A 23,456-nucleotide genomic window follows, 5' to 3' on the forward strand; every position below is an offset into this window, starting at 1 on the left:
GACGAGGATCACCGTTAGCCGTCGTAGCTCGAGCCTCAGGGAGTCAGACATCATGGGAATTGGAGATTGATAGTTCTAGCCTCTAGGGCCGGTTGGCGATTCATGTCTTCCTGCTGCGAACATGCTGTGGATAGTTACTGGGTTGATGTCTCATGAGCTTTCTTCTATTGGGCCTTTGGTCATTGCTCGCGCGCCCTCGGTCCTCTCACAAAACATGTTCTAGATCGATGCGTCGCCGATCAGATGTCTGCCGTCCGCTCGACGCCTAACGTCCTGAGGTAGAAGGAAGGGGTAGTAGGAGCTTCCCACTGGCAGTAGGTGGGGTAGCTGCCCCATCTTGCCTTCCGCATGGGGAGCTTCGTCTCTGATGTAGCCTAGGCCCTGTTTATTTCCTTTGGCAAAACTTTTGCCCAGCACTTTTAGCCCATATGTTTGGGCAAATGGATCTAGACAGGTAAAGCAAAAGGGGGACTAAAGTTTTGCCATTTGCATCTCAAGAGATGCAAAACTGGGCTAAAAGCATTAGGAAGTGTGAATGACACCTTATTTTGCATTTTTAGCCCAAACTTTTGCCATGGATCTAAACACCTCAAGCAAGACTAAAGTTTAACAGCAAAAATTTAGAGACTAATCTTTTACTATGGCAAATAAAACTAAAAGGGGTCCTGGTTAACTGGAGCATCGCTCTCTAATACCGAAGGAAGAGGCTAGTATGAGCCAAGCTTATTCACATGCGGCAACCAATCACGCCCTGAAGGAGAGGCTTGAGCGTACCGTTTTTCACTAAGAGCATCTCCAAGAGTTTGTCAAATTTTATTTGGCAAATCTTGTGATTTGCCAACTCCCAAAATTATATGCCAAGTAAAAAAACAATCCATCTCCAAGAGTTTGGTATTTTTGACTTGGTAAAATAAAAGAACCCGTCAACAAAACGAAGAGGCCCGCTAAGCGAACGAAGAGCCCCGCTAAGAAACGAATAGCCCCGGATGCCAAGCCGTATACGCGCGCGTATATTTGCGCGCGCGGAGGGAAGATTTGCCAAGCTGCTATTGATGCTAAGTTGTTTTGCCAAACTGTTGGAGGCTATTTTTTCTTATTTTATCAAAATTATATGGATGCCAAGTTAAGATAGTAAAACTCTTGGAGATGCTAACGGCGACCATAAACTTTGCAACACCCATCACAAGGGAAAACAAGAAGTTCCGTTGCATAGTCCGCCACGTTCCGTTGAGAACGAGGTAAACCCGTTGCCCGTCTCCGGCGCCTCCAAAGTCCCACAGCGCCAAAGCCCAAACCCCTGTGGGCCCACGACCCCATCCTCCATATACACACGGGGCAACGCTCCGCCTCGCAGCGCAGCCAGCAGGACACACCACTCATCTTCTTCCCCCCCGCCTCGTTTCCATCGCCGCCACCCTCTCCTCCTCCCCCGTCCCACCCCTCGCCGCCGCCACCGCCACCGCCGTCGCCATGCAGAGCCTCCTCCTTCCCACCGCTGCCGCGGCCCCGGTGGTGGCTCCGCGGGGCCGGCGGTGTCTCCCGGGGCGCCTCTCCGTCCGCGCCTCCGCGACGGCGGCAGCGGCACCGCGGCGGGAGACGGATCCCAAGAAGCGGGTGGTGATCACGGGGATGGGGCTGGTCTCCGTGTTCGGGAACGACGTAGACGCTTACTACGACCGCCTGCTAGCCGGGGAGAGCGGCATCGGGCCCATCGACCGCTTCGACGCCTCCAAGTTCCCCACCCGCTTCGCCGGCCAGATCCGGGGCTTCTCCTCCGAGGGCTACATCGACGGAAAGAACGACCGCCGCCTCGACGACTGCCTCCGGTACTGCATCGTCGGTGGCAAGAAGGCTCTCGAGGCCGCCGGGATTGCCCACGGCTCCAAGCCCATGGAAAAGGTAGCTAGCACTGGAAACACGCCTCGGATTACTTTTTGTTTTAAATGCTGCACTTTTACTGGGAAGTAGAGTTGTGAATTGCCTAGTTACGTTGAGATCTTTCCGTCAGACATAAACTGTCCTGTGGTATCGCTCTTTTGATAAATCAGGGGACGTTGGTTGGTTCATTGTGTGATGGTGACTACAATTTCCTTTTCTTTGGATTGAGATATGATCTCTGGGGATAGTGAGATTCGTGACCTTGATGGCTTAGATGCAGGGACGCCAAGTAGTGGCAGGATATGCCATCTTAGCTTGGCCCGAGGAGTAACTCTCGTGTTCAGTCTAGACTCTGAGATTAACGATCTTGATGTCACATATAGATATCGTGTGGCAAGAAATAAAATATGCTATCCTGGATGATCGATTGTAGTTTGAAGTTGACGTGGTTCTTCTGGTTCTTCAACTCTTTGGTGCATAACAGGGGAAGAAGATGAAGCTTTCTTAGGGATCGGAGCTGGTGAATATTAGTATTGGTTTTTGTAGTGCTAGATACTGAAATAAGGTGTTTTGGCTGTGAAGGGTCTCTGAATTCATTCTTGTCCGCAGCATAGGAACTCCTGAACTGGGGAGCATTGCTTAATCTAAAGAGCATTATGACATACATTTTCAGCAGCGAATTGCTCATGTCAGGATTTGTTCAGCAGTGTAGATATAAAGTATTGTCTCTATTTTTGGGTAGTAAGCACAATGCTGCAGTTTTGTCTGTTTGGCTAAATCAGCACATCAATTTACATTGCAATCGTGGTGTCTTAGGGCAAAAGGGCAAATGTCTTACAGTTAGAATGGTATTTTTGGTGTGTATCTGATATAAAAACTGGGTGACTCTTAAATGGCATAGATAATAAAGGTGTGCTTTGATGTCACTCAAAGCCAATTGTGGTGTATTGGAAGTTAGTCTTGTGAGTAACTGCCTTCGGTTGGCTCTTAGTTTCAAGGTAAAAAAAAATGGAAGATTACATAAAGCATGCCCGCTACAGTGCCTTTTGAAAATTCATTTAAACTTATTTGAACTCAGTATGATATATTTGTGACTAGTCTTAACTGAAACAAAGTAGTAGTTTAATTAAAAAGAATGATTGACACAATTAGGTTTAATTCGTAGTAACATATGAGCTTTACGAAAATCTGTTGTTTCATTTGATGATTCACTTGCATTATGGCCATTTTTCTAGCAAAGTATTCCCTTCTTCCAGGCATATTGTGGAAGGATAATGTCATCAAAAGTATATTTTAACCATTATTTTGTCTTAGAATATTGTCAATCTCCACAAAACCAATGTCATATTAAAAGTAGTTTGAGTATAATTCTATTGATGTAACTTTTGTACCCTAAGCACACATAGTTTGACTAGTTGTTGGTCAGGTGTACGGAGTTTGATTTCTTCAAAATAAACACGCCCTACAGGTCAGAGGGAGTAGCATTTTTGGATTAAATCAAATTGTGTTCTAGCACATCAAAATTTAGTTTGTACAGTATTGATAGTAGTTTCATCTGCTAGTTTAATATTTTTACTAGTCCTATAAGTGGCCTGGTGCAAGCGGTAGAGTCTTACTGCCTGTGACCGGAAGGTCCCGGGTTCGAGTCGCAGTCTCCTCGCATTGCACAGGTGAGGGTAAGGCTTGCCACTGACACCCTTCCCCAGACCCCGCACAGAGCGTGAGCTCTCTGCACTGGGTACGCCCCTATAAGATTTTCTCACTGTTGATACTTGATACTACGGTTGGTGCTTATTGGTAAAACATTCTCTGACAGATTGACAAGACCCGGGCTGGTGTGCTTGTGGGCACTGGTATGGGTGGCCTCACGGTGTTTTCTGATGGTGTTCAGAATCTCATTGAGAAGGGATACAGAAAAATAACTCCTTTCTTCATTCCATATGCTATAACAAACATGGGTTCCGCCCTGCTTGGAATGGACATTGGTTTCATGGGTCCAAACTACTCCATCTCAACTGCCTGTGCTACCTCGAACTACTGTTTCTATGCTGCAGCAAACCATATCCGTAGAGGCGAAGCTGATATAATGATAGCTGGTGGCACTGAAGCTGCAATTATTCCAATTGGTGTTGGTGGCTTTGTTGCCTGTAGAGCACTGTCACAGAGGAATGATGACCCCAAAACAGCATCCAGGCCTTGGGACAAGGATCGTGATGGTTTTGTTATGGGTGAAGGAGCTGGAGTCCTGGTATGATATATTAGCATTATCTGATATTTTGTTAAGCCTATAAACTGCAAAAGAAAATATTTTTTCTTTAACAATTTGTGAAGAGTAACTTCCATTCAGTTCTAATGCACCCAGGGTCTATCTCTAGCTGCTCCAATACTTCAGTTGCGATGAATGTTTTCTATAATCTATATTCAATTGATCATTCATCTTCTGCCATGTATATTCTTATGGCATGATGATAAGATGTTTCATGCTTGTCATTCCTTTTTGCCATGGAATTATGAATTTCTATCCATTAATATTCTAATTGCTAGTTCTTTCAATCAATTTGACAAAGGTCATGGAGAGCCTAGAGCACGCAATGAAACGTGATGCACCAATAATTGCGGAGTATTTAGGAGGTGCTGTGAACTGTGATGCTTACCATATGACTGACCCGAGATCTGATGGTCTTGGTGTTTCATCTTGCATCAAGCAAAGTCTCGAAGATGCTGGTGTGGCACCTGAGGAGGTAGTATGAATTTTAGTTGTTAAAAATACTGCTTCATTTCATATTTGTTCCATTATGCTTAACTTGTCTGTAACTCTGCTTTCTAGAGTGACAGTTGTCCATGATTCTTAAATAGTGATCCATAGTTGTGCAATTTGGCATGGTTGCCACACTTTTGGTTCAGATATAATTTTCACTCATCTAGCTGGCATGTAACTATACACTGTAAATGCCAATTCCTTACACATTTCACAGTTATGTTTTGCCTTGATAAGCTGGTTTTGACTTCACGAATCCTTTGAGGAATCTTAAGTAATAAGTAAATGGAACACTTACAAACTATTTTCAGGTCAACTATATTAATGCTCATGCAACATCAACCCTTGCTGGTGATCTGGCAGAGGTGAATGCCATCAAGCAAGTCTTCAAGGACCCATCTGGGATCAAAATAAATGCAACCAAGGTATTTCAACTTATCAATATTATTTCAGATATTTATTCATTGCCCCTTCCTGATGGCTGATGTGATCTTCCATTTGCAGTCCATGATAGGACATTGCCTTGGTGCAGCAGGCGGTTTGGAAGCCATTGCTACTGTTAAAGCGATAACTACTGGATGGGTGCATCCAAGCATAAACCAATTTGTAAGTAACAGCACGGTAATTTTAGCTATCATTCTATTAGAATCTGTTTGCCACTAAATCTGAGCTACATTCTCTTTTGACTGCAGAACCCAGAGGAAGCGGTTGAATTTGACACTGTACCTAATGTAAAAAAGCAGCATGAAGTGAACGTTGGTTGGTATCAATTTCAAGGCACATTAATCCCCCCAAACAAAACCTCTCTCTCTTACTTATATTTGTTTGTATTGCTATGCAGGTATCTCAAATTCCTTTGGATTTGGAGGTCACAATTCTGTAGTAGTATTTGCTCCATTTAAGCCATAAGGTGTTCCTTGCCTCACAAATCTTGGTCAGAACAGTGGAGATCTTTTCTAGGGATTTCTGCGTTCAGTTTTCATGTGTTCTCTTTGGGGGAAGTAATGTCAAATTTGAGCCAGCAACGTTACAAATGAACTAAAGCTGAGATACATTGCATTTTAGATAACTTAGATTGAGCACGGCTGTACAACGTTGCTTTGAATCATTTGTAATTGATTGTACTGTTTTTCATGTAATGGAAGAGGGGTCCTGTAGAAGCACATCTGGACCTTCTAGTTCAATACCATACAAATGAATTTGGAGGCAGGAATTGTGTCCCTACTGCTGGATCTTGACTCTTTTATGCAATCTTTTTTTTTTTTTGAAATGGCTATATATATACATACACGCCCGCTTGAATGAAACGTGCACTAAATAAATGGCTATATGATGTTGCAGCCAAATACGCTCACTGTGAATCAGAAACCAAAAGAGCCTTCACAAAATCAAAGTATTTCTGCCGCTGGTGGTGTTTGATTTAACGTGATTTTGGTGGTTAATTAACAACAATTCCAAATTATGGATTTGGGTTTTGAAATAAAGATGGTGAAATCAATCATCTAAAAACATCAGTTGGACGGGTTGAAGATAAAACACCCGAGACATCAAAGATAGAGACGTTAACGAAGAATTCTTCTTTGGGTAGTATGGCTAGTGGGGAAGAAATTTCTCCATACCATACCCACTAAAGCTCGTGAGGGTGCTTTTGTCTCCATCTTCGTTCACAAAATAGAATTAGATACTCAACACAGAACCTGTCGTGCTAACCTCGACGCTAAGCTTGCACATTTTTTTGCAAACGTGGCATCATATATACACCAAACTTGTGCAGATCTTAACGAGTATGCAAAGGAAGGATTTATTTCTTGGGTGGACGGGTGGGTGAGGGGAGCAGGGAGTTGTTGTTTGGGTTGGTGGTATGGCTAGTCCTGCTCATGTCTAGACCATACCAGACCTTTATTTTGAGAGTTTAGGTATATCTATATGTGTACCAAGATCAATCTCAGATATGCCCAGAATGATATATAGATTTATATTTAAATAATAGGCTTTATTGATTACAAATATAATCTTACAACGGTCGAGTTTTACACGTCATGGCTATAGGCCTTAATAGCAAGCATGCTCCTACTATAACGTAGCAGAACTTTATCCCACAGGCATGCTCAAGCGCGGTGGAAACCCTATATTTCTAATCTCTCTATCTCCTAGTAGGTCTGTAGGTGCTTGCATAACTCCTATTCCTCATGGTTCGCTTTCTCATCAGCAACATAGTCCTTCTCAGGTTCCATATATGTGAGTCAACAATTGGTGAGTACATAAAGTACTCAGCAAGGCCTAACATGTGGGAAGGCTTGAGGGGTGATGGAGGTGGTATATGCAACGACCCAATATGCATTTGTTGATCTATTAACATATGTTAAATATCTTTGCAAACCTATGTTAAGTATAGTTGAATATGCATGTCAGCCAACTTCAAGAACCCATGGATGGTCCATGTGCCAGGTGGTTGGTCTGACCCTTACTTCAAAAGGTCTAGAAAATCAAACAAATACACTACGTTTGGCAACCCTGATCAACACACACATATTGTCCTGACCCGGAAGTCATCCTATGTAAAGCTCTACAAAAACCCTCTTTTTAAGGCCGAACTCCGACCATCACCCCTCTACCTTGAGCCATAAACCGGGATGAACCTCAGGAGAAACCTCTTTAGATCTAATCCGTCTACTCTACAGACCCATCTTTATGGATGCATCTTTATTGATACACCCTAGATAAAAAGGGGAGATACCATGCCATTGTGCTTGATCTGCTATGACACCCTTAATCAAGCTTCGACTATAGAAACCACTTTTACCTCTAAGTAATTACATCTCCAACCTCAATCATCAAGAAATAAGATTCCTGAGCAACGGTCAACTCCAACCCTAAGCATGAGCATTTGACTTTGGACGCGAAACAAAATGGGAATAGGAATAAGGACCTTCATGAAGGACCAATTGAACCCCATCTGTAAAGAAATCTAACAGTGAATTTTAAATGAATTGTTCGTCATCCCATGGTCAACTAGGTTGACTAGTCAACACGATGGAGTCCACAAGGTAATGTTGAACTATCTGTTAACACATGATAAACTATTCGTCAATCACGTAGGAACTCTACAAACATGCAAATTTTGTGCCATCCAAGTCTTACCCCCTGGCTCCACATGTGCGCTCGTAATGCATGCAACTCACCAAGCCTAGCCCCTCCCTCCCTCATCTCACCACTCTCCCTCTTTCTCCCTCTCTAAGCCAAGAACAACGAATGGAACAAGTGGAGAAGCAAGATGGGGAGGAGATAATCGGAGAAGAATTTCATGCTTGGTCAAGAACAAGATGAAGCTCAAAACCACGATCTCTAGCCATCTTTAAGTGTAAAGCTCAAAATCTCTTTCAATCAACCTCTTGAGCTCTTCCAAATCCCTAATCTGTATGTTCTTACATGAGGATAAGCTCCCCAATACATCCAACCTTGATGAAGTGATCCTTCTTGTGGTGAAAGAAGGCCAAGGAGACGAGCTTGAGCTTGGTGATCTCAAGTCACTAGATTGTTATAGGTAAGATCATCTTCCTATCTCCCCCATCCTCACTCTATAATTCCTATAGGATAGAGGACTCAACACTAGAGATAAGGAGGTTGATCAAACCTAAGCTACATCACACTAGGAGCTCACACAAGTAACCCTATTAAGTCACTTACACAACCCTAGGAGCATCCTCCATGGATAGTGGACTCTAGCACTCAAGAACACCAAGAGCACACAATGTTTTGTCGATGGTTTAATTTGGCAGACTTGTAAGGAAGATGGACCTTTGGCCCATTTAGTTAGGATTTTGGTGTTTGATGATCAATTTGACCAAGTTGGACTAATGTATTTGCAAGTGTTTATTTTATAGTTCAATAGGATGCACATGCGGACTTGGACCAAGTTGGAATGAGAAGAATATGATCAACACTCAAAGGAAGACTTTAGAAGACGTGTTGACAACCTAGAAGTAAATCCAAGAGTCCAAGACACGAAGCAAAAGAAGCCCGATGCAACAAAGAACGAAGACACGCGAAGAAAAGGCGAACGGGCAGCTGCATCAGCAGCATCGGATGTGTCTGGTGGTGCATTGGATGCCCCACTAGATTGGGGTTCTAGAGGGCGTGTAGCATGAAGTTCAGCAACCAGAGGGCACCTGCCACACTGGTGTGCACCAGATATGGGTAGGGATGAAAATGGATCGGATACGGATGGATATCACCGATATTACATTTGTTTTCATATTTCTGTCCGAATTCGAATTCGAATATGGATAGTGTCAACTATGTCGGATAGGATACGATTGGATATCAACATCATAAATATGCGATTTGAGTATTCGGATACGGATACAATATCGAATGTTGGATATCCGGACTCGGATACGGACAAATCTCAACCCCTCTAAACAGATTCAGTTTCGAATACGGTCGGAAAATATCCGTACCGTTTTCATTACTAGATATGGGGTCCAGAGAGGGTTGTAGCGAGGATTGGAGCAACCAAAATGCATCGGACGTGTCAGGTGGTTACACTGGACAAAGCATCGGATATGAACTGTGCTCCAATGGTCGGCTGAAAAAGCCCAATTACTAGTTTTCAAAAGGGCACCGGACATGTCCGGTGTGCTGCACTAGACACGTCCGGTGCCTACATAGACGGCTACAGCAGCTTCCAGTGGCTAGTTTTGACTTGGAGCCTATAAATACTTGCCCCAACCAGCCATTTTTAAAGGTAGTAGGAGCTGAGGATCATACTAAGGGAGGTGCTACTCCATTCTAGTGCTCTTGTCCACATAAGTGCTTAAGGAATCACTCGGTGATTAGCGTAGGTGCTTTGCGAAGTGCTTAGGTTAGTTAGACCACGCTTATGCGCTTGCTCTAGGCTTAGGCTTAGTGTGTAGTGAGGTTTGCATATCTCAAAAGAAGAAGGTGCTTGCGTGCACCATTGTTATACTCAGCGGGGCTTGTAGTCTTGTGAGACCACACCAACCGCGTTTGTGGTGTGGCCGCCACCGTGTACCAGAGAAAACAAGGCCCGTAATATTTTGGCCGAAAGCTTGATAGTGGAGACGATAGGGAGTTGTCTAGGAGAGGCTTACCGAAAGACACACCGGAGACCCACTTGCATGTGGGGAAGGCCCATGGCTATCCATAGAGTTACCCGACCGGTAGCTTGGCCCTTGTGAGGGGCTCCAACAAGGACTAGGAGGAAGCTTGCACGCTTCTCAATACCTCAGTAAAAATACCGGAGTCGTTGACAGGAGTTTGCATCTCTACCTCACATAAGCTTCCGCATTTACATTGTTACACCTTGGTTGTGTGCTTTACCATTCCTAGCTTACTTGATAGGATTGGAATCTAGGTTGTATAACTCTTTTGCGGTAGAGATAGCAACACACCTAACAAACTGTTGTTGCACTTTTGGATAGTTTACTTATTTTCATAAGTTTTACTAACATTGGAAAATAGAGGACATAGTTTAGAAATAGAGTTTTAAGTTGCCTAATTCACCCCCTTAGGCGTCACGGTCCCTTCAGGACTATTCGTCAGGTAATGATAGACTATCGGTGAACCCATGAACCGTTCCGGCGGCACGTTATGTTTTCCACGAACTATTACATTTAGGCACAACCACCCTAGATTTGTGAACTGTCCAATGGATTCTGAAGGTGTGTCCGTCAATCTACATAGAAGTATTCCATAGGTATCTCACCTAAGTCACCTCGACAGACTCTCCATCCTTTCACGATGGACTATCCGACGACTTGACAGACTATACAACGAGTCCTGGTGGGCCATCCATTGACACCACTAGAGTCCATGCTAAAACTTTTCACCTCAACCATGCTCCACAGATTTTCCATCCTTCCATCCATGAAGGATGGTTTGATAAATCATAGTAAAGCCACACCTAGTGCTCTTCGATCTAGAAGTTTAGGAGAAGCACCCTAAACTCACCCTACATTAGTTGCACCTTAGAAACCCTTCTCAACACGTTGCTTATGATTCCTTAGGAACCGTTTCCATCCTTGCTACCTTGTTTATCTAAGCTTGTCAACTTCTTCTTGAATCTTTCGCAAGTCGCAACCAATCTCCCTTCTGTCATGATGACCGGGTGGCCCAAGACCACCCGGTCATCATGAAAGGAAGGCACACTTTCTAAGGACCCCTATTTTTGATACTTACATGTTTTCATATTTTTTTGTATAGAGTTGCATTCCATGCTAAGGATTTTAGTCAACTTAACTTGTTTCACTAATACTAGATCAACTCTCACTTAAGATAACGCATGGGATTTAGTGCGTTAATTATGCTTAGTTGGCTTAGAATCGATAGAAGTTGAATATGAGTGGGAACTCATGTTCACACACCATAGGAGTGTACACCGAGTCTCTTAATCAACTAAAAACTTGCTAAAGAAGAGAATCTTGATAGGTTCTCTAATTGACTAGGTCCAATCTAAAATTGACCTTGCATAATTAAACTTGCTTGTCAGTTATGGTTCAATAAGGGGTAAAACTACTGCAAGTGTGGGATCTTGAGTACCATATATAACTCATACTAAGGACCATCTCTCTATCACAGTGAGTTAGAGTAATCACCTATAGAGACCACGTATCATTTTATGGACATGATAAGCCTAGTATATAGTGGTGACCGGGTAACTGCGTGGACTCGGCTCAGGGTGTAGCACGAGGTAGCTAGAAGGGATAGTACCTCGGCTCATCACTGGACTATTCATGGGTGATTTGACCACACTAGGGAATGGTTGGGAACTTGGGATCAGAGCAGACTGAGAGATAGTGTGGTTGGAGAGTGGAGAGGGAGGTAAGTGGCTATGGCGGTAATAGCTAGGGTTCAAAGTGAGATGAGAGAGGGTGCGATTGGAGAGTGGAGAGGGAGGCTGGCTGCTATGGCGATGATGGCTAGGGTTCAGAGCTAGAGGAGAGAGGGTGTAGCTAGATGATGGAGATGGAGGCAGAGATGGTGGCGATGGCGGGCACCTTTATGTGTCCATCACAATACCACATATTCCCTTGTGTGAAATGGATGGCACGGTAAACCTCTTTTCACGCGGAGGACAAAAGAGAGAGATCTTGGGGTTGGGGTACTGCTCGACATGGTGCAAAATTTTCACCCTAATCAAATTTTTGCGCGGGTGGCTCTGTTGGCTCAGGCGAGGCTTGAGTTTTATATTGGCAGAGTTGTGTCTTAACCATTAGGTCAACCCATATTAACCTCGACATAGCAAAGGAACCCCAAACATTTTGGGGGTTTTATATTGATAGTGGTCTGTATCAATGTTGAAATTTCTAGCATAAGATTATTGATTTGGGTATATATGACCTGGTCACTGAAGTTTGGACCTACATTTGGAATATACCACTTTATGCATCAAACAAGTTATGTGCCCGCCACTTTGCCTCAATCATAACACCTCCAACACCATACATTTGGTTATGGAAATCAAAATCTATGCCAATGATTAAGCCCTTTATGTGGCTCCTTTTCAGTCACCGTCTCAACACAAGAAACATTTTGCGGCGCAGGAACAAATTTCTTGATAAGGCTACAACTGTGCTTTGTGTCACCATGATATTGAAGAAACAACAATGCACTTATTCTTTGAATGTTTCTCATGTGTTACCATGTGGTTCTCTTTAGGGACTCAATGGTCAATCCAAGGCAACCTTTTCCAAATGATCATGGATAAAAAACACAGTGTCTACCTTTTTTTCATGGAAGTCTTCATGATTGTCGACTTGGTGTATTTGGAAAGAGCGAAATGCTTATATCATTAACAGCAAAGTGCCTTCACTTTCTGCTTGGAAACAACTCTTTATAAATGAAGTTAATAAGCTTCATTTATGTCATGTGAAAGAAGTCTACCATTCTATAATTATGAATTGGTTAAACTCTTTGTAATCGGTAGTGCTTTCATTGTTTCTTTTTTTGGGTATGCCTTGGTTAGCTCTTAGCTAACTTGGTTTCTTCCTATTGTAAGCTACCTTTTTTTCTTTTAAACAAAGTGTTGGAGAGCTATGCTCTGTGGTTGTCTTCCAAAAACAATTATGTGATACTATGACCTAGATGCAACCGACTTTTAGCTTTTCCTTAATTATTTTTTGATCATGCCTTGGTGTGTTCCATGCTTCATTTATAGACCACAAAATATGCAAAGATGCTTAGTTTGGTAGAAGTTGAGTGTGTAATGAATTTCTCATCGCTCGCCTAATTAAAATAGGAGTTGCTTGCTTAGCTAGCTAATAAGCAATTAGAAGAGAAAAGAGTTAAAAGTTGACCAAGAGGAATGGATGTGTTCAAGGCTCTACGAGGGGTAGGGTCATGGTGAACCGTGGTGTCAGTTGATATAACTAGTTTGAGCTGGTTAAGCAGCGAATTTTGTTGAATCAGTATTACCACCTAACATACTTACCAGTTATCACATATCTTGGCTTAGTGTTGAGCCGAATATCATGTTGTGAGCCGAATATCATGTTGTGAGATGGTCGAGTAAAATGTTGGTACCTTAACCATAATGACCACGCCAAATGTGAGAAAGCAGAAAGGTTGAGGTGATGAGTTACCCCTTATGGACCGGTGAGTCGTATGGGCGATGTATTTGTCCTTGTGTGGGAAAGTTGTACACCCTTGCGAGATTATTAATCATTTTAAAATGTTGTGCTCTCGGTTATGAGCCAGATCATTATTTTTGGCCTCAATGCAGAGCTGTCGAGATGAAAGGACTCATGGAGGATCGAGTTGCACCCTTATGCTCTTGTTCATGTATATGCTTATTCTTAGCTTATGCAATGCCTAATAATGCAAACCTATGGTAGATGCTCACCTTTACTTTATGCTTCAAATGTGTTTATGCAACTCAACCTTAGTACCGTGCTATAGTGTTAATGTATGTTCATCTCTGTGTATTATTTTGTATAAGTCATGCAGAATACATTTCTTGTGCTTAAGGTGTTGTTGCTAAGTTGTTTCATGCATGTGAGACACTCCCCCGTGTGGTAAACTAATTAAGTTTTTAAGTAAGAACTTGTGGTGAGCTATGCAATTTCTTATACGCAATGCATTTGAGGAATTTTGCTCGTAGTGTGGATAGCGCAATGGTGCTATTTTAGGGAGGAATGGAGAAATAGTATTAATAGTATGATCAACGGATGATAACGACTGGCTTTGGAGCTGCCTCTGAAGATGCGTCTTCAGAGGCGGCTTCCTCTGCCATCAGGAGCCACCTCTGTCCACAAAAGGGTACCGTTGCTGAAAATCGTTTTTGTAGTAGTGTGATTTAGTGAAGAGTTAATTAGAGAGTCCTTGCATATTTGACTTTATCCTAAAATAAATTGATCCCAGCAAGTTGAGATCAAGAACTTGCTATCACTTATTGCTTGTGAACTAGAGTTTGGAAGCTATAGAGCTCCCTATTTTAACATTGGGGCATGTCGCTTTATAGCACCAACCTGACACTCAAAAAATGAACTTGTTGTCTAGATCGATCCCTGTGCATTAAGATTTTTCTTACACAAAAAATAATTGCCATCGTCATACATTTCTCAAGTGAATTGCTTAAAACAGAATAACTAACTCCAAATGAAGCACACAGTGCCTAAAGTTTAATTTATCAAGGATATGAGAAGACCATAGTCGTCCCAAATAAGACAACAGATTACCAATTCTTTTCAAGGTAGCATTTGGCATGCACTTAGCAGTAAGCTTAGAAGTTCATATGCACAACATAGGGCTCTACCAATTTTAGTTCGACCACGCATGAAAAAAACCTCTTTTGTTCCCAGTATAGATTCTATGCCGCTTCTCATCATAAAATAGTGTGGTGACTTCCTGAAGAGCCTCATGAATAATACTACGGCTGTTTGTCATGTTATTGCCGCCTTCCATTCGTGTAGCAATTGCAAGGTCTACATCATCACAAGGGTTGATCTTCCATACAGATTCTCCATTGAAGGTGTTGCATACGTTGATTGATCCAATACAAGAAAATCCTGGATATAATAAATTCAACAAGCTTATTGCAGTTCTAATCGCTGAAATGAAATGTTGACATCTGCTAGTAGAAACATGAAAAGAAGATTGACATACCTTGGAGTATATTAATACCCTGTCTGGGCTTCTCTACATGCTTCCTTGAATAAACCATTGCATAGTTTTTATCCCTAGTAACATATATGTCCGAATCAGAGTACCTATTATCGTTATAATTGCCAGGAACCTCATTGTCTTCAAGTAATGCCACTTGCTCATCATGAGAGTTATAACATGCGACAACAATATTTTTATTGAACCTCAGCAATAACCGTTTTGCAGTTAGGTCATAGATTGCTAAGGGACTATCCTGATGCTTATTAGTTTGTCTGATGAGGTTCACACTGTCGTCATTCCAAATCTGGACAGACCAACATGTTAGGACCATGCAAAAGAAAGTAGAAGTAAGAAACATTAGGAAACAGATGAGGTGCTTAACATACATTAATCATGCGTATTTCTTTTTTGCCCTTTTCTGTCAGGAGTACGTTATCCTTATATATCCCAACTAGCCCAATTCCACATGGAGGCACCGCATAGTTGATTTGTTTCAGCACTACCCAGTTTTCAGTTGACAATACTTCTATTGGAAGATAGGTTTCGATCAATGTATATGCAACAATCAGAACACCAGGCCTGCCAAACAGCATGCAACAGTTCATAATGATTGGAATATCGTATGATGAGTACTGTACTTTAACTGATCATAGGATGAATAATGCTGTGAGATGGTCCAAACCTTGGTCTTGCAAATAGGATTTTCTTGCTCCCAAAGGAATGGACGAGATTATAGTTATTCATCTCATGAACATTGTCCACACTGTAAAAGTTGAAACTTATTAGTGCTTGTCTAAGCTTCCACTGCTATTAAATGGATGGAAATGGTTACTAGCTAGCACTGCTATACTTACGATCTACTGTGTCGAACCACTGCTATGTTGTCTAAGCTTCCACTGCTATTAAATGGATGGAATGCCTATTGAACTAACTCCAAATATTGGAACTCCATTATCCGAGTGGTTACATCTTCTAATGCTTCTACAACAGTAACAATAGAAATCATTGCAATTATAAATTACTCTCAAAAGAATTAGGAATAAGTACTCCACGAGTACTAGTGCAGTTTCAAAGTGAATGGTTAGAGTGCGGTCCATAAAATAAAAATATATTTTATCATCTTACACAATCACATCAGAAAGGAATTAGTATTTCAAATTCAAAGACAAATGTTGTATGATATTTCATATTCTAATGGGAGTCCTCTTGTTTCGTAGCCATTTGCATGCCTCCTCGAAGAAACAATAATAATGGAGTCATTGATTAATTTTATTATAGAATACAAGCTCAATACGTTCATCAACATTGTTGAAGTACCATATCTGCCCGTCTCTTCCTGTCAAGACCATTATAAGTCATTTCAGCACAGGTAAGAAACTAGAGAAAGTTAATAGTAAGTAAATCCAAAATGTTCTTGATAAAGAATTCCACATACTATATGGGGCAATGGAACCGTTGTTGGTATGCCGAAATGCCATGCAAACTCCAGACGAAGCAACTACAAAAATGAAATCATTTGCTGCAGTAATTCCAGTAACTGAAGTTGTCGTCCCTAAAGGGAGCTCCATGCCATTGTGGATAAAAAATTGTTCCTGCGAAGAGGTAAACTATGACAACATAAAAATAGAACTTAATACTGAAAAGGAGACACAGTCAAGCAGATTCTATATGCGTCTATATGGAAGCATATGTGAATCAAAAGTCTATTGAATGTTTACATATATGCTCAAAAAAAGGACATAATAAGGCCCCCTAGGCCCTAGGGAGAAACTAGCACTAGTACACCGGTGGGCTTCAATCCCGTTGGATCCGGGACTAAATAGTTTAAATCCTGAGAGACCCTCTCTTGCGATACGTGAGATTCGAACCCAAGACCCCTTGCTTCACGCGTAGCTTCCTTATCAACTCAACTGCACACCACGTGTGACAAAAAGTCCTAGGCGCTTTCCGTTTGAATTCACCCGTGGGGACCTTTAGTCCCCGGTGGGAGACCTTTAGTCCGGGTTGGTGACACCAACCGAGACTAAAAGGTCACCCTTTAGTCCCAGTTGATTTTTTGAGAGCGTGCTTAGCTCATATTGCATTAAGAGAAGTTAGAAAGTTTAATACACGCCCAAGAACTTTTGTCCAGGTTGGTAACACCAACCGGGACTAAAGGATGTCTTTTAGTCCCGGTTGGTATTACCAACCGGGATAAATGGGTCTTCGGTGTCTGTAAAATTTAGACCCTGGACTAATGCTCACATTAGTCCCGAACCCAGTACAACCGAGACTAAAGGTCACTACGTCAGACATGATTTTCAGGGACAGCTATTGGGCATTTATAGGGGCGGTTCGGCCAGTTGCCCCTATCATACCGTCTCTACAAATCATGCATTTGTAGGGACGGTTCCTAGACCGCCTCTACAAATCGATTTATAGAGACGGCTGGTGTTATCAGCCGCTCCTACAAATCGATTTGTAGGGGCGGCTGATAACACCAGTCGCCTCTATAAATTGATTTGTAGGGGCAGCTACAGTACCAACCGCCCCTAAAGTGTTTTTTTTCGCCAAAAAAAATTCAAATTACCAACACGCCCCAAATCATCCTGTGATAAGTAAAATACATGATCAAGTATCCTGGAAAACTTGACTGTAATATTGTGGCCCAAACAAAATTATTTAGCTAAAAGTTTCTAAACATCTTCTATAGTACAAAAATAACAATAATAACAAACAGACTCATATTATGACAACAAAACATATATCTATGTCACAAAAAGACCAAGCAAGCATGGTGCATTGAGCTGTGTAGATGGCAGCAACAGCTAGCATAGACGGGCAGAACTGGAGCATCTTGTATTCGACAAGACTCGGCTCGATCATGAAGAAAGATAGGAGTTCGAGCTGTCCAGTAGTATAAAGATTTTGTCAGGGTTTATGTACTTGTACAACAAACCTATAGCTTACATGATTTATTGATCACAAAAACAGGAATATGTATTAGTATCTTACCTTCTTCTCAGATTGTGCTGCCTTTAGAAACCTTCTCATGAAACAGTATGGAGTCGGCACCGACATATTGAAATTAAGTGTGTTCACTATCCTCCTCTCCTGCAGAGATTTCAATGTCAGTTATCTGTTTTTTTGCACTAAAAATCAACATGTAGCATATTTTTTACCATTTCAAGAATATCAGCCCTTGTGTAGGCGCGATCACAGATTAAGATTAGATCCTCGACCACCGGTACGCTCACTTCTTCATACTTGCACGCGGGCAACATAGCAGTTACACCAACTAACTGAAGCTTCTTTCGCACCACAGTTTCACGTGCCAAGAATCTATCTATGATGTGCCAAGAACACAATATGTAGTCTACTCAGTAGCAAAGCCACGCAATGGTTTACTGGTATGTTTTCCGCTAAAGAAGATGTAAGCTGCCATGAAACTGATCATGTCACATATAACATGATCCCACGAAATAGTAAAATCTTATATATATGGAAGAAAGAGTATGAACCAAGTGCCCAGGTATACGGCTGCAGGCAGGTGGAACATTTACTATCAGGGAAACTATTATATGAGATTCGCTTAACACACCACAGTACTGATCCATTTTGTCACCCTAGTACATTAGTATATGCTATTATATAGGAATAGAATATATTCGAGCAAAAACAATAAATGGTCATGCTAAATTATATTTTTTCCAGCAATAAGATAAAAGCTATCATAAGTGTATCTGACTTGAAAGTTGAAAACACAACAATGCATCAACATCGATGCAATTGAACACCTAGAAGACGGGTTAGATCTATGTTTTTACTTCAAGATGAAGAATAATATATTATGCCTGTTTGGAGCAAAACATAGTTCTTTCACAGGAATGGGCAAAACTCCTTTGGAGTCCATTCTGTTTCCTCCAAATTGGAATAACTCCATTCCAAACAGCATGCATTGACCAACAAAGATGCACCTTTTTCAAGTGCGATTCCTAACCTAGAGTCTAGACCATAATAATGGTCAATAGATGCTATTTCACAATAAACTCCTCACGAGGTTAACCTTCCTTTCATCTTGTCACGGTTAACTAAACAAGCTCACAAACCATAATTGCACAGAAACTTGAAAATACTTACAGAAATGCTTGCTTAATGCATCTAAGCTAACTTGGAAGAAATTGTACGAACAAGTAGAAGTCTTACTTTCCTCCAGGTCTGATGAATGAATCCCACATTCTACGGACCTACAACAGAGACAATATAAAGACAAGTTGATTGAGTAGGTATATTGAGTAATTGCCCATGCCATGAAGTGAAAATTATCAGGTTATTTGTTAGGTTACGAAGCCTAGTTTGTATTTCTCTGATTTACACCACCTTCTTGAGAATTGGCATTCTGTGGAGGCTTCCTTGATTCCTCGGCAGTCAGAATAGCATCCTTAATAGCATCAGTTCGAGCAGCAGATGCAGCTTGGAGCTCCTCTTCCTCGACTGCAGCCTTAACATGCTCGAGGTATTTATCATCCTCTTCAGGAAGAAAATGACCTAAAACATTTAACATAAAAAGAAACTCATATATCCATCTCTTGTATTTACACTGAACAAAATAAAAAAGGGAAAATCAACACCACCAACGGACAAAGAAAAGTTTGCAGTCTTGCAGAGACAGGAGCCCTCTGTGATTCCAAAAAGTTTGTGCTAGTGGGATCATACACAGGTAGGAGCATATTTGTATTGCCAAATGGATATGACATCCTCTTCTCTTAAAAAGGGAAAAGGATCATTACAGGCATATGTGCTTCAGCGGTTCAGCCTTCAGCATGCAAAATGCCAGAATATGAATAACATAGTATTTAAGGTCAGAAAAACACAATGATAACCCATCTCTTCACTTTAGTAAAAGTCCATCATGGGAATTGTTGTTTCACTGTGTAAGTCAACTAGGAAAATAAAGTCTAGTCAGTAGGCACCATAATTTTTCCCGCCACTGCCCATGCTTTCAAGGCACAATAATAACATGAATGATTAAGTACTAATATATTTATTAACTAAATACAAAATAATCCAATTATTAATTATTTTCTAGATAATACAACTCATTCATGTACAGAACATATTTTGTAAAACAGAGAATGTAAATAAATAAATAGGAAAATAAGAATATCTTACCTTGTTTCTTCATTTTTTGAACTCTTATAGACCGAAGCTCCTGGAGTTTCTCGACCATTAGGGCAAGCTCCAGCTGGAAGTACCAGATTTCAAATTGCCAATTGGGAAAATTATCTTATTCAGGATAAAGAATATTATGATGGTACTATTAACTCAAAAACGTCCACAGAATCATTAGTAGATTAAAGTATAAAGAAATTCTAATGACTACTCAATTCTTCATGAACTGATTGCAAGATAGCTCTCTCTAAAAAAACAAGAAAATAGGTGAATGATATCCCTGAAGATTGCTTGCACTAAGACAAGTATAGAGATCAGAGGGTTTCTAGAGTAATAAGAAAACTAGATAAAGGTCACAAGAATAAAAAAGGCACGACTTAAAATGTTGCAACTAAACTTATACAAACAAAAAATCATTGGTTTGTATCAATGTTCAGTAGTATGCGGTATGCGCTTGCATACAACTAGTAAAAGACAGTTCTGAAACACTCTAGAGAAGAGAACTTTCACAGGACAGCCTAGGCATGGAATTTTATTCCATGGTACCTCAGATTCTAGACGCTTTCTTTCCTCATTTGCTTTCTTTCTAGCAATCTGCTGCATGCTTTCCACCTGGTTTACAAGTACAAAAGTGAATACATTAGCCGTGAAGCAACAATGATGCCCTACTGCAATATATCTTTAATTATGAAACAAATTTCACAAATACGAGAAAGCACCTTCCGCTTTGCAATGTCCTTGGCTATTTGCTTAGCCCTCAATTCATCAGCTTCCTGATCAATTCTATCATAATCTGCGCGCTCTTGTGAAACAAGACAAGAGATGCCATAGCAACCCACCCAGACCGCAGGTGTTTTGATGCTAAAACAAGACAAGCAAACGAACTAGCCTGAGCTCAGATCTGATCCGCTAAGGCCTATCATGAATCCCATAGCAATCGAACAGATCTAAGCGCCAAGCGCACCATTCCCACACAAAGAAATCTGCATCTACGGCTACCTGAGCTCAGATCTGATCCGCTAAGGCCACGGCGGAGGGGGGGTCGCTCACCTTGCTTTTGGCCGGCTCCCTTCTCGACCGTGTGGCACTACGCGCACTTGGTCTTGAAGATCTTCTCGCCCGCCTTGGGGTTCCCGAGGGGAGCCTCCGAGAACGACGCCATCGCCGCAAGCAGATATCTGAGTCTGAGCCGACGGAGAAGAGGAGGAGGCCAACCGCAACTTCTTCGCCTCCTTGAGGAGCTTCATGGAGCAGACGAAGAGATAGGCATATCCGGAGAGAGAGATCGAGACAGAGGGAGAGGCAGAGGAAGAGACAGGCACCTAGGGTTTCATGGAGCAGACGAGATGTCGCATCGGGGGCAACCAAGCCAGCGACCACCGGTAGGCGCCGTGCCCGGGGACGGCAGCCGTTGGGCCCCCCGCAGCTAGGGGCGGCCACCCACCACCCGCTGCACCGGCGACTTGGCCGGGGCCGCCATCGCCGCGCCCCTGCGGCGCAAGGGGGGAGGGGGCGCGAGGGGGGAGAGGCGTGGAGGAAGAGGAGGGCGGCTGCGGCGTCCGCTGGCCCGCTCGCACCAGCCGTCGTCGCCCTGGCCGCTGCTCGCGTCGGGAGGGGGAGAGAGCGTAGAGGAGAGAAAGAGAGGGGAGGGGAAGAGAAGCTCTGAAGATATTTTTCGACTATGCTCTAGAATATATAGTCAGACTCATTTGTAGGGGTGGCTGGTGATTGAGCCGCCCCTACAAATAGAAACATCGGGGGCGGCTGGTGAGTGAGTCGCCTCTATAAATCAGACCTATTGTAGGGGCGGTTCGTATCACCAGCCGTCCCTACTGTTCCATCTGTAGGGGCGGCTGGTCTCTGGGCTCCCGAGCACGCCACTATAGGGGCAGCTCCATCACCAGCCGCCCCTAAAAAAAATTTATCCCGTTGCTACAGACCGTTTTTCACGTAGTGGGTGTGAACCGAAAGTCGTTTCCCTACTGGTGTAGAGAACCCCTTTGATCTTCAGCGGGCTAACATGGGGAGAGGATAAAGGTGGATTCGAAGATAATAAGAAGAATATATGGAAGCATGTAAATCAAAAGTCTATTGTGTAATACTCAGCTTAAACTAGCACTCTTACCAGCAAGCTTTTTTTCAAGGGGACAAAATCACAAGTGCTACTGTTCCACTCTCTATATGCATATCCTTTATCTTAAATAAAGAGAACAAAAGTTTTTGACTAAAACATTTGTGTACTTCTCTTACTTTAAAATGAAATGATGATACCCAACCCAAGGGGACAAATCGACAATTTCAGGTTAATCAAGGCCAGTACATAAGAAGTGCTTGAAGTGTTATCCGGGCAAAATGTCCAGATGACACTAACAAAACTTCCCTGTGAACAGTTTCCGGTCAGCTCGGCATCTCGCAGTGTGCCATCAGTATCCCATGCACTTTGTGCGCTCACGAGCGCGTGCATTCGTAATCGCATGGGACTATGGACAATGGTCGTCTATGGATCTATGGATCGGAGAGGCAACAACGCCAAGTACGGCCAGCCGAGACTTGCAGGACGGAAATGGTCGTATCTACTCTCTAGCCAGCTCATCTAGCTCACCTGCAGCTTGAAGCGACGGAACTTCTCGGTACAGAAGTTCACGTCCGGGCGCGGCGGCATGCGGCCGCGCAGTTGTCCGATCTCGCGGCACATCAGCTTGCTTGCGGTGTTGCGGCCGCCCAGCAGCTCCCGGTGCAGCGCCCTTCCATCTGACGCGGGCACGGGCCGGGAGGAACGTGCACGGCCGTCGAAGCCGATGACCCGCCACCATTTGTCATCGACATCCTCGACCTCGACGGCGCCGCCTTCATGGCGCTGCGCGTTCCTGCGTCTTCCCATTGCCTTCTCTAGCAGTTGCGCAGGTCTCGGGATTGCGGCGCGGGTGGCGGCGGCTGTGGATGGTTGGTGAGGGATTATTCCTAGGGTTTCGCGGCGAGAGAAGGGGAGGAATGGGTGTCCGATTTAGGCAGTAAGTAGAGCTCGAGAGTGGGCCAGATGTCTGTCACCAATTGAAAATTTGAGCAAAAAGCGGCCCGCGGTCGGTGTGCGTCAAAACAGGCAGCTGATGTCACCGCCGGTTGGTCGATCGATGTCTAGTCTGAGCGCCCAGGCAGTCAAAATATGCGGCGGCCTCTCGGTAAACCTGGCCATCGAAAATCTGAACAGCTTTACTGCAGTAGTACGTAACTAGTAAACCCTGCAGGATCGATCTCATCTGGGGCTCCTGGCCGATCGGTATTCGGTAATAATAAGCTTATCGATCACACAGTGAATCGTAGCTAGGGTTAGCACCCACCTCGACGTCAGAGATTATGACGTGAGTGCTGATTGCTGACCTCTGGCAGGGCAGCTGCCCAGGTTTTGACTTCTGCAGCTGTATGTGCGTGATTGCTTGCTGATTGCTGCTGGCAACATGACTGCTGATGAGTAACCTCTTTTTTCGAAATTAAAGATGATAAGAAGGGAAGCAGTTTTATGTATATATACAAGGCACAGTTTGCA

At 42.9% G+C, this 23,456-nt stretch overlaps 1 protein-coding gene across 1 annotated transcript; it reads left to right on the plus strand.

Moving 5' to 3' along the window:
• The first annotated feature begins 1,342 nt into the window (after positions 1-1,342).
• Positions 1,343-5,845, plus strand: LOC136520225 (3-oxoacyl-[acyl-carrier-protein] synthase I, chloroplastic-like). The gene is made up of 7 exons (XM_066513674.1): positions 1,343-1,899; positions 3,695-4,126; positions 4,446-4,619; positions 4,948-5,061; positions 5,141-5,242; positions 5,329-5,395; positions 5,478-5,845. Exons 1-7 carry the CDS (start codon positions 1,471-1,473, stop codon positions 5,543-5,545), a joined length of 1,386 nt encoding a protein of 461 aa, XP_066369771.1. The 5' UTR covers positions 1,343-1,470; the 3' UTR covers positions 5,546-5,845.
• The last annotated feature ends 17,611 nt before the right edge of the window (positions 5,846-23,456 follow it).

Source organism: Miscanthus floridulus, chromosome 18, assembly GCF_019320115.1.
Source record: "Miscanthus floridulus cultivar M001 chromosome 18, ASM1932011v1, whole genome shotgun sequence".
Lineage (NCBI taxonomy): Eukaryota > Viridiplantae > Streptophyta > Magnoliopsida > Poales > Poaceae > Miscanthus > Miscanthus floridulus.